Source organism: Aotus nancymaae, unplaced genomic scaffold (assembly GCF_030222135.1).
Source record: "Aotus nancymaae isolate 86718 unplaced genomic scaffold, 86718_ANA_hifiasm-v0.15.2.pri h1tg000029l, whole genome shotgun sequence".
Taxonomy (NCBI): domain Eukaryota; kingdom Metazoa; phylum Chordata; class Mammalia; order Primates; family Aotidae; genus Aotus; species Aotus nancymaae.
This window is the reverse complement of record NW_026988442.1, coordinates 79,598,209-79,613,858: the sequence shown is the minus strand read 5'-3', so window position 1 is coordinate 79,613,858 and position 15,650 is coordinate 79,598,209. Positions and strand designations below refer to the sequence as shown.

General features: G+C 44.1%; 1 protein-coding gene and 1 long non-coding RNA gene across 2 annotated transcripts in view; one reads left to right on the top strand and one right to left on the bottom strand.

Annotated features, from left to right (window-relative positions):
* ACTR3 (actin related protein 3) overlaps positions 1 to 1,089 on the bottom strand; it is a 71,373-nt gene extending 70,284 nt beyond the window's left edge. The window contains exon 1 of the mRNA XM_012468418.3: positions 849 to 1,089. Coding sequence (XP_012323841.1) covers positions 849 to 892 — 44 coding nt within the window. The 5' untranslated portion in view covers positions 893 to 1,089. The remainder of the gene's footprint in view (positions 1 to 848) is intronic.
* Positions 133 to 9,817, top strand: LOC105728158 (uncharacterized). Its single transcript, XR_010344627.1, has 3 exons — positions 133 to 280; positions 6,826 to 6,973; positions 9,574 to 9,817. It is a non-coding gene; the product is annotated as an uncharacterized LOC105728158 (long non-coding RNA).
* Positions 9,818 to 15,650: the final 5,833 nt, after the last annotated feature.

Genomic DNA, 15,650 nt, shown 5'->3' with positions numbered 1-15,650 from the left:
CCGTTAATTCAGTCTCTTTAAAACCTGCTTAATTTTAAAAGTTCTAATAAGATGTGTTCAGGTTGGAAACGAAAAACTACCTTATAAGGGTATAAAAGACTGAAAGCAGGAAGCGGCTTTGACAAAACTAAGGAAGTTGCAGCGCGCTTGCTCACTGGGGGACTTTTTTGAGGCTACAGAAGTAACACATGACATTTTTCTCTCTCGAATTGAAATGTGACTTGGTTCACCGGTTAAAATGCAGAGGGAGATGGAAATGACCGGCAGTCGAAAAGAGAAGGTGGGTGGTCAAATGAAAGCCCCGCTGTAGGTTCCCATTTTCAGAGTCCGATTCTTCCCTTTCCCCACCCACACCCTGGACAGAGTGTTGTCACAGCGATCTTGCAAAACCTACCAGGAGCGCTTCTCTTTTCTAGCTCCTCTGCCAGGCCAGTCCCCGAGCACGGCCCCTGGGTCCCCAAACCCACGGGGAAAAGGGGCGCGGAGGGAAAGGAAAGCCAGCCAGGTCGGGCCCGGGGACCACCCCCAAAGCGACAGTCCCCAGCACTCTTTGGGCGGCACAGCCCACCGCAGTGGGGGAAGGGCCGGGAGGGGTCGCGCGGAGGAAGCCGCTGGGAGGGTTGGAGGTTGAATCAAGGGCCCGCGCCCCCGCCCCAGTCCTAGGAGGGAGAAACTAGGAGACCGGCGAGGCCCTGGCTCCGGGCCCCACCCCTTGCTAGCCGCCGGGACTAGGACTGACAGCCGGCGGCGGCACCTTGCCGCACCATTCATTTCCCGGTCTCCTCCCTCCCGCGCCATTTTCCTTCCTCCGCCTCAGTTTCCCCACCCCCGCCCGTCAGCCCCCTTACCCCGTGCCACAGTCCACTACACAGGCCGGCAGCCGTCCCGCCATCTTCTTCCTCGCCTGCTGCTGCTGCTGCCGCCGTCTGCTCCGTGCTGCTAGGGGCCAGAGATTGGCGGCGGGAGACAGGGGCTATCTGACCATCCACAGCCGGGGCGCCCTCACCGTCCGGGGGGTAGCCGGGAAGCCGAAGCAGTAGCAAGAAAGCAGCAGGCTCGGTCAGCGGCTATCACTTCCGCAACCCAGGCAGGCAGGCAGTCCCCGCCCTGCCCCGCCGCGGCCTCCTCCCCCTCTCTCTTCCCTCCTCCTCGCTCCTGCCCCCACCCTACAACTTCTTCCCCTCACGCCGCCTTTCCCCGGGAAGCCAAGATGGCCGCCGGTGCCGACGCCCCGGCCAGGCCAGGCTCAGGCCCCGAGCGCTCCCCCTTCCGCTCCGAGCGGGAGGGGCCAGCGAGCATGCGCAATAAGGTGCGTTCGCCTGCCGGGGCTCCGATCCCAAAGTTAGGGAAATCCACTGCGAGTTTTCCGGGAAGATAGAGGCGGAGAAGTCTAGCCGAGCTTCTAGTTCTGCTTCTGAAGCTGGCCGGGGCTTTTCGGTTGCAGCCCTTGGGTTAGTTTCAGTTGCTTCTTTGCTAGGTTGGGGAAAGAGTGGAAGCGCCTCCTGCAGCCACGAATATCCTCCAGTTCCTGGGAGAAAGCTGCCTAGTCGAAAACGTCCGCGGCATGCATCCATTCTTAAAAGTTGAGTGGCTGCTTTTCCGGGTGGAAAAGAGCGGTATCAGGGTGAGCAGTCGGGGAACGGATGAACAAAGACTTGTCACCGTGGCCCTTAGGCCTTTGTTGCGAGTTTTATTCAGTTGTACTTCTGCGTTGTTACAGGACTTTAGAATGTAGCCCTGCTCCCCAACCCCCACCTCCCAGGGCTAACCTGGGTCCCTAAGGAAGGCAAACCTCCCAGGAATATATTCTACATAGTATACGCTATCCAAATAGGCCTTTATTCAAGGCTTTTAGATTATGACAAAGATTTCCCTCAGGAGTAGTTAAGAGTCTACTAGCAGTATAATAGAAAGGATTGAGGGCACTCCCTCCCACCCCCCCAAAAAAAGTTTTAAGTTAAAAACGGAGTCCACCCAGAGTGGGTCATGCCTGTAATTTCAATACTCTAGAAGGCCAATGTGGAAGAATAGGAGAGCTTGAGGCTAGGAGTTCGAGACCAGCCTGGGCAACATAGGGAGGACCCCCCCCCTTAAAGAAAGCTTTCAAACTTCAGTGTGTATCAGAATCACCTCAAAGGTTTGTTAAAACAGATTGCTGGGCCACATCCCCAGAATTCTCTGCCGAGAATTTGCATTTCTAATAAGTTCCTAGTTCCACTTTAGGAACCTAGAATGTTAATATCATTCCTCTCCACCAAGATTTTCTTATGATGAACCATTCTGAGTTTGCTAATGTGAAGCTAAAATAAAAATATTTTTTAAAAGCAAGGATGTCTTATTCAGTCCATAAAATCATGTAGTGTGGTATTAAGCTGGCCTGGGGGATGGAATTGGGTGTTTCGTTTATTTATTTGACAGGTAAGTATTGCTTACCTACTCTATTATGGCAGTGACTGTGCTGACTCTGAATATTCGCTGGGATGGAAAATAGTTAAGGTCTTTTGTAGAGTTTACAGATTAGCGGGAAACAGACAAATTGTGTTAAGAGCAATAGAAAGAAGAGAACTGAGAACTCTGAGAAATGAGGGCGAGAAGTGGGAGAATGGAAGGAAGATGGAAGGCAGGAAAGGAGTCTGACCAGCTGGTATTTAAAACCTGAGATGGGGGGAAGAGTCTCCCAGGCAAGGGAACAGCAAGTGTCAAGGACCTGAGGCAGGAGCAAGCTTGGCTTCTTCCAAAAACTGAAAGAAGATCCATATGGTCAAAATGAAAGAGTCAGGAAAGATGCAATAAGAGATGAAGCCTGAGAGATAAGGAAGAGTCAAACAGTACAAGAATTAGTAGACTGCTCTAAGCATTTTAAAGTTTAATCTTTAAAGCAGCTTGATAAAGTAGATTTATGGTAGTTGGTTTTAAAACAATAAAACAACTTGAAAGGATTTAGGCAAGAAAATGTTGTGGCTGCTTTTTAGAAAATGGCTCCAGCAGAGTCCAGATTGAATCATGCATTGTATGATATGATGTGTTCCAGAGTTCCGGGATAGAAGTATGTGAGGGCCAGCATCCAGATGGGATCAGGTACGTGCAGAGGAGACTCACTAAAGGGCATCATGATCAATTAGTGTCCAGCATGTCTATAGCTATTCACAAGAGAAGTCTTTTCTTAGAGGTTGTTTTCAAAGAAGTCAAACAAGTGGTTCTCTGAGATGAATTGTCGTTCGTTTCTCTGCTACATTTTAGAAGACACTAGATGGGGATTCTTTGCTGCCACTTCTAATACTTGCGTCCTTTGAGGAAGCATATGCTTGAGGATTGGCTCTGACAGAAAAGACAGATGTGGCTGAGTAGGGGTAGAATCAATGGTTGTTTCCAGCAGTTACAAGTAGTAAGTCAGGCGGAAGCGATCCTACCAAAGAAGTCCCAAGAGCAGAGGTTAGTGCCCTAGATCACTTGGACAGCCCATGCCGGTGTCGCTCAAGATGGCTGCCCACACTCTGGCCTTGCGCAGTTGTCATGGAAGTAGTTAAGCAGGGTCGGACACTAGTGCTTCGAGGTCTAGGCAGGTACTGTTATTAATGGAGGGGACCATGAGGAGGATATGGCAATGCAAGGAGCCCACAACCCAACAGAAGGCAGCAGACAACTGTTGCTATGTGGAAATACAGGGAAGGTACTTCTCCCACCCCCACCTCCAAGGGAAATCTGAAATCTGCATTTTTTTTTTTTTTTTTTTTTTTTTTTGAGACGGAGTTTCGCTCTTGTTACCCAGGCTGGAGTGCAATGGCGCGATCTCTGCTCACCGCAACCTCCGCCTCCTGGGTTCAGGCAATTCTCCTGCCTCAGCCTCCTGAGTAGCTGGGATTACAGGCACGCGCCACCGCGCCCAGCTAATTTTTTGTATTTTTAGTAGAGACGGGGTTTCACCGTGTTTACCAGGATGGTCTTGATCTCTTGACCTCGTGATCCACCCGCCTCGGCCTCCCAAAGTGCTGGGATTACAGGCGTGAGCCACCGCGTGCAGCCGAAACCTGCATTTTTATCTTTGGTAACTGTTGCGGTTTGAATGTGTTCCCCAAAGTTCAAGTGTTAGAAATATAATCTCCAATGCAACAGTGTTGCAAGGTGGGAGCTTTATGAGGTGATTAAGTCAGGAGGACAGTGTCTTCATGAATGGATCACAGGACTGGGTTCCTGATAAAAAGAAGTTTGCCCCTCTTCCCTCTCTCATGTGCCCATGTGATGCCTTCCATCAATTTTGACACAGCAAGGACACCTTCACCAGATATTGGCCCTTTGATCTTGGACTTCTCAGTCTCTAAAACTATGAAAAATAAATTTCTGGTTTTTCTTTTTTTGTTTGTTTGTGTGTTTTTTTTTGACATGGAGTCTTGCTCTGTTGCCCAGGCCAGAGTACAGTGGCACGATCTCAACTTAGTGCAACCTCCGCCTCCTGGGTTCAAGCGATTCTTCTGCCCCAGCCTCCCGAGTAGCTGGAATTACAGTCAGGTGCCATCACACCCAGCTAAGTTTTGTATTTTTTTTTTTTTTTTTTTTTTTGATATGGAGTTTTGCTGTTATTACCCAGGCTGGAGTGCAGTGGCGCGATCTTGGCTCACCGCAACCTCTGCCTCCTGGGTTCAGGCAATTCTCCTGCCTCAGCCTCCTGAGTAGCTGGGATTACAGGCACACGCCACCATGCCCAGCTAATTTTTTGTATTTTTAGTAGAGACAGAGTTTCACCATGTTGACCAGGATGGTCTCGATCTCTTGACCTCATGATCCACCCGCCTCGGCCTCCCAAAGTGCTGGGATTACAGGCGTGAGCCACTGCGCCCAGCCAAGTTTTGTATTTTTAGTAGAGACAGGGTTTCCCCATATTGGCCAGGCTGGTCTTGAATTTCTGACACGTGATCCACCTGCCTCAGCCTCCCAAAGTGCTGGGATTACAGATGTGAGCCACCACGCCTGGCCAATTTCTGTTCTTTATAAATTACCCAGTCTCTGGTATTCTGTAAGCAGCACAAACCAAACTAAGACAGTAACTAATTTTTTTCTGCATGTCATATCTGACCTGTGGCCTGCCAGTTTACATCTTTCGATTTCAGAAGCTACATGTGGTTCAGTAGTTTGTTGCCTTCAAATATGAAGCTTATGTCAGTGCTAAGTACCATCTCTCATTTCATAGATATGAGGAAACTGTCACAGTCTCACATAGACAAGACTGTCCTGTATTTGTAAAGGCAGTAACTGTTAGAAGCATTTGGAAGCTTTCAATGCTTATTGGAAATGTCATTTGTGCGTATTCCTCATAATCTATCTACCCAAACACTTTGCTTGCTTAAGATCTCTTCTACTTCCTGTTTGCTGCATGCAAGATTGGCCAGCCTCTCTGCCACTGTGGTGACCCAGCCTTCCTCAGCTGCACATAGCCTTCAGATACACATCCGGCCAAAGCATTTCTGACCACCTTGTTTGCATATGCACCCCCTCCCTGCTTACTTGTCTCAAAACACAGAAGCAAAGGATATCAGAGACATTTCATATTCCATTTCATATTTCTCCCTAATAGCACGTCAATTTCCTTTTAGTTCAGGTCAGCGAGGTGCTTGGTTCTCACTCATTTCCAAACCTGTTCCCAACATTTCAAGCGTTTGTATCTTGCAGTATCCTTCTCCTTTGGCTCAAGTTAGCCACAGCAAGTTCCCATTACTTGCATCAAATTTAAGAAGCCTAAGCCCATAGCGTTTAAGTGATTTTTCCCTGATATCTTAAACTAAGAAACAGAGTCCAAAATGTTCTTACGTCTTTTGGGGGCTCTTTAATCTTAACGACAAATTAGCAAATGTCTTTGGATCTTAATAAGTGTCCAGGAAATGCATGTCACTCAATTTCCATTAATTTAAGATGAGAAATAGTATTTTTTTTTTTTTTTTTTTTTTTTTTTTTGGAGACAGAGTCTTGCTCTGTTGCCAGGCGCCAAGCTGGAATGCAGTGGCACAATCTCAGCTCACTGCAACCTCTGCCTCCCGGGTTCAAGCAGTTCTCCTGCCTCAGCCTCCCGAGTAGCTGGGACTACAGGCATGTGCCAAAATGCCCAGCTAACTTTTGTATTTTTTTAGTAGAGATGGAGTTTCACCCTGTTGGCCAGAATGGTCTCAATCTCTTGACCTCGTGATCTGCCTGCCTTGGCCTCCCAAAGTGCTGGGATTATAGGCATGAGCCACCGCGCCCGGCTGAGAAAACCAAGTTAGGTGTGTACTACAGGGATGACTATTTGCAAATTGGCAATGAATCAAATTCACAGAGAGCATTGATTGGGAGCAGGTAAGTGGTCAGAGGTGAGAGACTGTGAAAACTGTCTTCTCCCTTCTCAAGTTGTGTGATCTTAGCAACTAACTGTATAGAAAGAGTACTGAATTTTAGAATCAAGAGACTTGAATTGAGTATGACTCTTTCACTTTGTTTCTTCATTGATAAAATTGACAGGAATACTTAACCTATAGGATTGTTGGCCGGGCGCGGTGGCTCACGCCTGTAATCCTAGCACTTTGGGAGGCCGAGTGGGTGGATCACCTGAGGCCAGGAGTTCAAGGCCAGCCTGGCCATCATGGTGAAACCCCATCTTTATTTAAAAAAAAAAAAAAAAGATTTAGGAATATATTATTTGTTCCCAGCACCACCATGGCAAGGTAAATCTCAGGGGCTTTCTTAGCCCAGAAGAAGGCAAGGCTGAATCTTGAGCGGCAACTAGCAATCTCTTCCATCTGTCTCTAGTAACCTGGAAAGATATGGAACAGAGATTGATACTTACTCTTTCCTCCTTAGTAACAACCCCTGGATTTTATTCAGATGCTGTGTACCCAGCGAAAAGACTGCATTTCTCAATCTCCACTGTAGCTGGATGTGGCCGTGTGATCAAGTTATGACCAACAAGCTATAAGTAGAAGTAACTGGAAGGCATATATAAGTAGAAGTAAGTAGAAGGCACAGTGGCTCACACCTGTAATCCCAGCACTTTGGGAGACCAAGGAAGGAGGATCACTTGCACTCAAAGGTTGGAAACTGCATGCAGACCAGCCTGGGCAACATAGTGAGACCTTGTCTCTACATAAAATGAAAAAATTAGCTGGGCATGGTGGCATGTACCTGTGGTGCCAGCTACTTCCAGCTACTTGGGAAGCTGAGATGGAAGGATTGCTTGAGCCCAGGAGATTGAGGCCTCGGCGAGCCATGATCATGCCACTGCATTCCAGCCTGGGTGACAGGAGCAAGACCCTATCTCTCAAAAAAAAAAGGTAGCTGGGTGGAACATCTGGAAAACATCTTTAAAGAAGGCTGACTCTTAACTGCATTGGTTTAAAGGACATAAATAAAAATTTTAAAAAAGGCTCACTCAATTAGGCAGAGTGCCATTTTGTTTCTTGCCCTCCACCCTTCTTCCTGCCTGAAACAGGTAAGGTGACTACTGCTCTTTGGCCATTATGGATGACAAACTGACCTTGAGACTGGAAGCCATGTAAATAGAAGGAGCCCAGGTACCTCATGACCCTGGAATGTCATATTAGCCCTGGACTACCCACCTCCACACTTGTTTTATATGACAGAAAAATAAACCCTTAGTGTTTAAGCCACTACAATTTGGCATTTTTGGTAATATGCCACTGAATCAAATACTAATTGATAATACCATGTTACAATGTCAAATACAAAAAGTAAGTTGCTAAGTAATGCCAGAAGAATATAAACTCAAACGTGTATAGGTGATAGGCCAGTAATATAGAAAGGTGGATGGTGACAGTATAAACAGTAGGGATGCAGAGGACATGTTGAACTGGAAAGCCCCTGCAGCATTAATAATATTATTGTGGCTATGTGGATTGAACTCTTTCAGTTTTTCATGTTAAATTTCCACAATGTTCTGCAAACAAAACATTTTTCCAAATGTATCTACATTGCAGCTTACCAGTTTGTGACTTTTGATTTGTAGTATGATCTAATATTTTAAAAAATTGAATAAAAGGGAGAATGATGGAAGGGAGAAAAGAAGGAAGGGTGGCCCTTGACATATATATATTTGTATGTGGTATAGGCGTAGAGATTATATGGAAGGTTACATGCTGTATTAGTCCATTTTCACACTACTTTAAAGAACTACCTCAGACTGGGTAATTTATGAAGAAAACAGTTTTAATTGACTCATTTCCACAGGCCTAACAGGAAGCATGACTGGGAAGGCTCAGGAAACTTACAATCATGGTGGAAGGCAAAGGGGAAGCAAGCATGTCTTACAATGGTGGAGCAGGAGAGAGAGAGAGAGAGCCTAGAGGGGAAGTGCCATACACTTTTAAACAACCAGATCTTCTGAGAACTCTGTCATGAGACAGCACTGGGGGGATGGTGCTAGACCATTAGAAACCATCCCCATGATCCAATCACCTCCCACCAGGCTCCACCTTCAACATACGGAGATTACAATTCGACATGAGATTTGGGTGGGGACACAAAGCCAAACCATACCGCACACTGAACAGTGGAAACCCACAGGGATGAGATTGGAGGGGAGCATGTGAACTTTTCTGTTATAATTCTGTATTGTCTGTCCTGTTAAAATGAATATACATTAATTTTGTAACAATAAATCTTAAGACCAGCCTTGGTGGCTTATACCTGTAATCCTAAAACTGGGAGGCTGAGGTGGGAGAATTTTTTAAATTCAGGAGTTCAAGACCAGCCTTAGCAACACTGCAAGACCCTGTCTCCATAAAAAATAAAAAATTAGCCAAGCACAGTGCACGTACCTGTAGTCCCAGCTGCTTGGGAGGCTGAGGTGGGAGGGTCACTTGAGCCCAGGATGTTTAGGATAATTCAGTCTGGGCAAGTTTGATCTGTCTTAGGCATAGGCCATGAATTTAAGTGTTAATATCTAAAACTAAAGAATACAGATTTGAAAGGAAAAACAAAAGCAGTTAAGTTGCAGTGACTTTGGTTAGTTGTAGATGAACTGGGAGTCTAATAAATAAACATACGACCTTGACAGTTTGGAGAAAATCCAGGAACTGGTACAAATGGCACCTTGATTATTGTTTTTATTTTATGTATTTATTTTTTTGAGACACAGTCTCGCTCTGTCACCCAGACTGGAGTGCAGTGGCACAATATTGGCTCACTGAAACCTCCGCTTCCCGAGTTCCAGTGATTCTCCTGCCTCAGCCTCCTGAGTAGCTGGGATTACAGACATGTGCCACCAAATCCGGTGGCTACCTTTTGTATTTTCAGTAGGGATGGGGTTCCACCATGTTGTCTAGTCTCGTCTCGAACTCCTGACCTCGTGATCACACACCTCAGCCTCCCAAAGTGCTGGGATTACAGGCATGAGCCACTGTACTGGGACACCTTGATTATTTTTTAAATAAAAGCTGAATAGAGGCACATTCTTATTTTAGATTACAATGTGGCCCAATGTATACATTTCACTTAGTGTAGCACATCCCATTGTTCTTATTAAAACTGTTTCTAGTTTTACAGCAGCTCCAATTTTTAAGTATTCATTGCTTTTTTCTACTTCTTTCTTAGGCATTGCCATTCTGTTCAAAACACATTTGAGAAATGTTCAGGCTTCTCATTTCAATCTAAAACTGTGCAGTTTGTTCCAGTGTGATGAGAAGAAATTGGACTGAGGATACATTTTTTTATGACACATCCATTTTCATCCTTTGATGAATTTGACAACTTGTGACAGTTCTCACGTTTTGGAACATATCTCCTAATTACAGAAGAAGCTAATAATGATAATACAATAAATTATAAGTTATTTGACTGTTTCAAATTTGTCCAAAGGGAAGTTTGTTAAACTTTCTCCTCCTACTTTCTGCTCCACCCCACCCCAGCCCCTGATGCACACGTTGTGCCATCACAGCACTTATGCCTAGGGAATTATGATCCTTAAATAGCAGTCACTTGTTCTTAAATAGCAGTCAGTTCTTCTAGCAGTGTATCAGTTAGATATTCGAGAATATTTCACAAAATGACAATTTTGCAGAAGGAACATTATAGCTCCATAGTCTAGCAAATGAGGAAACTAGGGTACAAAGAAACTGAGTGACTTAAGATCTCACAACAAACTAGCAGAGTACTTCTACTTAAATATGTCTTTAGATACTCATAGAATGTAAAACCTACATTGAAAATTCATACAACTTCTGGAAAATGGCAAATTCAATGGTGCTATAAAGTCTGACATAATATTCTAGTGGTCAAGACACTTTGGGTAGTAAATGACAGAAACCAAATTCAAATGAGGTTAAGAACAAAAAATTTTTTTTCAAGTGGGTGGAGCTCAAGAAAGTATAAATTCCAGGGGATAAACTGGATTTAGGCATAGCTGGATGCAAAGGCTCAAAAATGTCGTCAGAATCTGCCTCTCCTTCTCTCTTCGTGTTGCTTGCCACTGTGTTGTCTTCATTCTCAGGCAGCTTTACTCACACAGTAGCAACAATGGCTAATGGTTGATCAACCACAGGGCAAAGAGTACACATTTCCTCACTGATCCAAGCGAAAGTCCTGAGACTGACTCTCATTGGCTGACTTGGATCAGGTGTCCTTCCTGAGGCAACACCGTGACTCCAGGTGGCCAGTTAGGTTTTACCTCTAGTCTGTACAACTCCCCGAAGCCAGAACTATGGTTTATCTGTAGTCTCGGGCTTGAGTCTCGTGCCGCATCCCTACCACCAGCTCCACTAAAAAGAACCACATGGACAGAAGGGGAGGAATGGTTACAAAGGGAAAAATAAATGTTTATTACCCAAAGAGGGATAATGAATGTAAGGCAAGAAAAAAACAGGAATAAAAATTCCATTTACACTATTTACACTTACGTTGCACTGTAAACTAATACAATTAATAGTCTCATTTCTTGCTTAGTGGTCAGGGATTTATATTTCATGTAAAAAAATACTACCAACACTAAGTAAGGGGATACTGTAAAAGAAGAAAACAAAGATATGCAATGAAGAAAACAGCTTTGCAAAAAAAAAAAAAAAAAGATGTACTGTGAGTGTGTGTTTATATTGTTAGTCCATAAATGAACACAAAGGCAAATGAGAGATAAAAACACTGGACATCTGCCAGATATTACATTAATCTCAATGTTTGATGATTCCATCAATCCTGCACTGGGGAAAGCAGTCATTATGTTTTTGTGGTAGCATTTGTTTATTTTTGTTTCCATATCATCTCAAATGCTGATGAGCTTGTGCTTAGCTACATGTAATAGTATTTTATTGAAAGGTATATAATTATTCAGTTCATAAAGAGAAGTGTTCTCATACATGGCCAATTCTTTATCATAACTAGCATTCTCTTCACTCATTTGTCCATTCATTCATTTGTTTATATTATGTGCCAGTTAGGAAGTAGGAACAAGTCTGGATCCTAAGATTAAGGAGATGACTAATTTCAGCCCCACCCTTTGAAGTCAAAGTACAGTAAAGGGAAACAGACAAATAAAAATTAAAGTACACTATGACAAGTGATTAACACAGGGCTTTAGAAGCAGAGGAGGACTCTAACTTAGAGATCAGAGAAAGCTTCAAAGATGGCTTAGGGAATGCTTTCTAGCATGGAAAGGGGGTTAAAGGCAATTCTAGAGAAAATAATTGTGCAATGACAGAGACTTAAAAGAACCCTGAGTGTTTAAGAAATGGGTTACAACTCTGGCTATGACATAGGGTGTGTACAGGAGAAGAGTTGATGTGAATGACTGTGTGCTAAGTTTGGACTTTGCCTTGTAATTCTTTTTTTTTTTTTTCCTTGTAATTCTAAAACTATCTCAGCCAGAACCAGACTGACAGTAAAGAGCCATCTGGATGACTTGTTAAAAATACAGATTGCCCAGACCTCACTTCTAGAAATTTTGATTCAGGAGAAATCGGTGTTTTAAAAAAATTTTCCAGCTGGGCTCAGTGGCACGCACCTGTAATCTCAGCTACTTGGGAGACTGAGGCCAGAGGATCACACGAGGTCAGGAGTTTGAGACCAACCTGAGAAACATAGCAAGATTTCAAGTAAAAGAATGAAAACTTTCCTATTTAATTCTGGAGCACATTCAAGTTTGAGAACCACTGTGTGTAGGAAATAAGGATCCATCATAGGATCTTGGGAAAAATAATAGCATATTTTGGAAAGAGAGGTCGGGAACGGGTAGCTCACACCTGTAATCCCAGCACTTTGGGAGGCCAAAGCAGGTGGGTCACCTGAGGTCAGGAGTTTGAGACCAGCCTGGCCAATGTGGTGAAACCCATTTCTACTAAAAATACAAAAATTAGCTGGGCGTGGTGGTGTGCACCTGTAATTCCAACCATTAGGGAGGCTGAGGCAGGAGAATCGCTTGAACTCAGGAAGGCAGAGGTTGCAGTGAGCTGAGATCACGCCATCACACTCCAGCCTGGGCAACAGAGTGAGACCCCGCCTCCAAAAAAAAAAGAGAGAGAGAGAGCCCTTTTTTCCAGTGGCAAGTTGCATTACAGCATGTCAAAACGGGAGATGAGGAGACCTGATAAGAAAGAGTGTGACAGAACAAATCAGAAATGGCAAGCACCTTCACTGTAGCAGAGGCAGCGCGGGTGGAGAGGAGGCGAATGTTCAGAGGCATTTCTGAGAAATGTAATCCACAGGACCAGATGATCTGTTTGATGTGGAAAGTGAAAAGGGGTGGATTTTAGTTTGCATAGGGTGCCCTTGAGAACCAGAAGTGACAGGTAAGCAGGAAGCATGGCTATGTGTACAAGAGCTGGATGTTAGCTCAAGGTGGGAGACCAGGCTGGAGCTTGCCATGGCAGGAGGCCAAGGCTTGGGGCTCAGCTAGCCAAGAGCCAGAGGCTCAGATCTGGGAACCCTGAGGTTGCAGGCTTGCTGACTACCCTTTGCCTGGGGACACATCCCCTTTGTTCTACCTGTGGCTCCTTGCCAATAGTCATCTCTAGTAGCCCTGTAGTTAGGTTTGTTTTTTTTTCAAGACAGGGTCTCACTCTCTGGTCCAGACTAGAGAGCATGGTGCAATCTTGGCTCGCTGCAACCACCACCCCAGGCTCAAGCGATTTTCCTGCTTTAGCCTCACGAGTAGCTGGGATTACAGGCACACACCACTACTGCCTGGCTGATTTTTGTATTTTTAGTAGAGAGGAGGTTTCACCGTGTTGGCCAAGCTGATCTCGAACTCCTGACAGGTGATCCACCCACCTCGGCCTCCCGAAGTGGTGGGATTACAGGCGTAAGCCACCATGCCCAGCCCCAACTAGGTTTTACCTCTAGTCTTTATAACTCCCTGAAGCCAGAACTATGGTTTATCTGTATGTTCTCAGATCCTAGCCTAGTGCTGACACATATTTGATGCTAACAATTTCTAGGTGAATGAATTTATTAATTTCCTAGATAATTACAGCTACCACAGCCTCATTATATCTGAATAGTCCTTTGGCCTCATTTTTTGTGATGATAATTATATACATTTGTATTTCTGTAATTCTACATGCTTCCATTATTACTTTCCAAAATTCACATTTTTGTGATAAGAGAGTAAGCAAAAGACATTCCTTTCTCCCAAACATTAATTACTGCAAAATGCCTGTATAATTAGTGAAACAGGCATCTCCTACATGTATTAATTTGGATTCCACCAAAAAGTGCTTGGTTAACAACATAATTATTTTAAAATTTTTCAGTTGAATTAATTTAAAACAAGGAATAATTTTCAATTTAGTTATCCAGACAAGTTATATGGATCCAGATATATTATTTTTAAATAAGGTGTTATGGAACGAGTACGGTGGCTCACACCTATAATCCCAGCACTTTGGGAGGTTAAGGCAGATGGATCACCTGAGGTCAGGAGTTTGAGACCAGCTGGGCCAACATGGTGAAACCCCGTCTCTACTAAAAATACAAAAAGTTAGCTGGGCTTGGTGGTGCATGCCTGTAATTCCAGCAACTCAGGAGGCTGAGGCAGAAGAATTGCTCTAACCCAGGAGGTGGAGGTTGCAGTGAACCGAGATTGCACCATTGCACTCCAGCACGGGCAACGAGAGTGAAACTCTGTCTCAAAATTAATTAATTAATTGTGATGATTATGTCTAAAGTATCTATTTGTCTTTTTCACATATGATGTTACATGGAATAAATTAGAGAGGCTTTACTCAAGCCCTAAAGTAGTCACTACCATGTATGATAAAAAAGTAATATTAGGAAGAAAATGTAAGACAAGTAAGTTTCTTCGCTGTGTGTATGATTTTGTTCTGTTCATGGATTGGATGATTCCTTTTTCATTAACTTTTCCATTTTCTTTGCCTTTCTTACAGATAATTGCCCTCTGAGTACCAAACAGGAACATCCTGTTTATAGAGAATTCAAATCAGCAGAAAATTCAAATAGCTGTAGCTTTTCTTTATAATCTATCATGAGAAAGAGTAATGACCAGTAAGCAAGCTAGTATCAGTGATTTCAATTGTTTCTTTTCCTTTTTTTTTTTTTTTTTAAATAGTATCTTGCTCTGTCACCCAGGCTGGAGTGCAATGATGCAGTTATAGCCCACTATAGCCTCTAACTCCTGGCTCAAGGGATCTTCCCACCTCAGCCTCCTCAAGTGCTGGGATTACAGGCATGAGCCACTGCACCTGGCAGCTATTCCTGAATACAATCTCCAAGCAGATGTGAGAGTTAACTTTGGAGAACAAAAAAAGTGTAGCTAAGATATTGGCAAAAACTAAGAAAACATCTTTTTTGGATTCTCATGTCTACATTTCAGCCTAGTTATTTGGACTGAATTCCCACATGTGCATAATGAATTGTATCACCCTAAGCCTATTGACTCTTTGTTATTTCCCTGTGTGTGTTGATGTTCTGTTTCCTTGATATGGCCGAATTATCCTGAAAATCTATAACTACCTGTTTTCCCTGATCTCCAGGAGACTGTTTTATGCTTCTCTACTAATATTTATGATGTGTATATGCTAGTCTCCTGTATGGAATCCGTTCCTGTTTATGATCCTCTTCCTATATGCAATACCCATCAGATCTCACTGGCTTTGCCCACCCCCTAGTTCTGGCTTCTCTGACCTGCCTTCATCTTTTGCTACCCCAAACCCAGTATAACACACTGCACTAGGCTTAATGTCCTGGTCATTTGCCTGCTTGCTCTCAGATTCTTCATTTTTGTTTTTGTCTTTGTCTTACTCTGTCTATATCACAGGAAGCCGATTCCTGCCAAATCCATTTCCTGGGCGCATTTACCCATGCCCAGAAGAAATCAGGGCAATGAAAGATAAAAAGATAAAGTTAGGAGCATTGGTAGAATAAGAGGAAGAGCCAACATATCCTCTCCCCTTTGATTCGGACTTCTCCACCATCACCTTCTTCACAATGGCCAGTTTTCCTCTGCAGCTGAGTTCTTCTTCCCCAGCAATGGCTCCAGGGCTCTGTTGACTTAGCTCCTCCCCAGCCCTAGAGGTAGATGGTAGTGGCCTCCAGCTATTGCTACTCTCCAGGGTTTCCCTTCTTCTCCAGTTTGGCTTTCCAGCCCTTCCAACTCCTTTGTAACTAGTTCATGGTATTAAATTCACTTACCTGAACTATCTGACTTGGGCCCTGATGTTTGACTG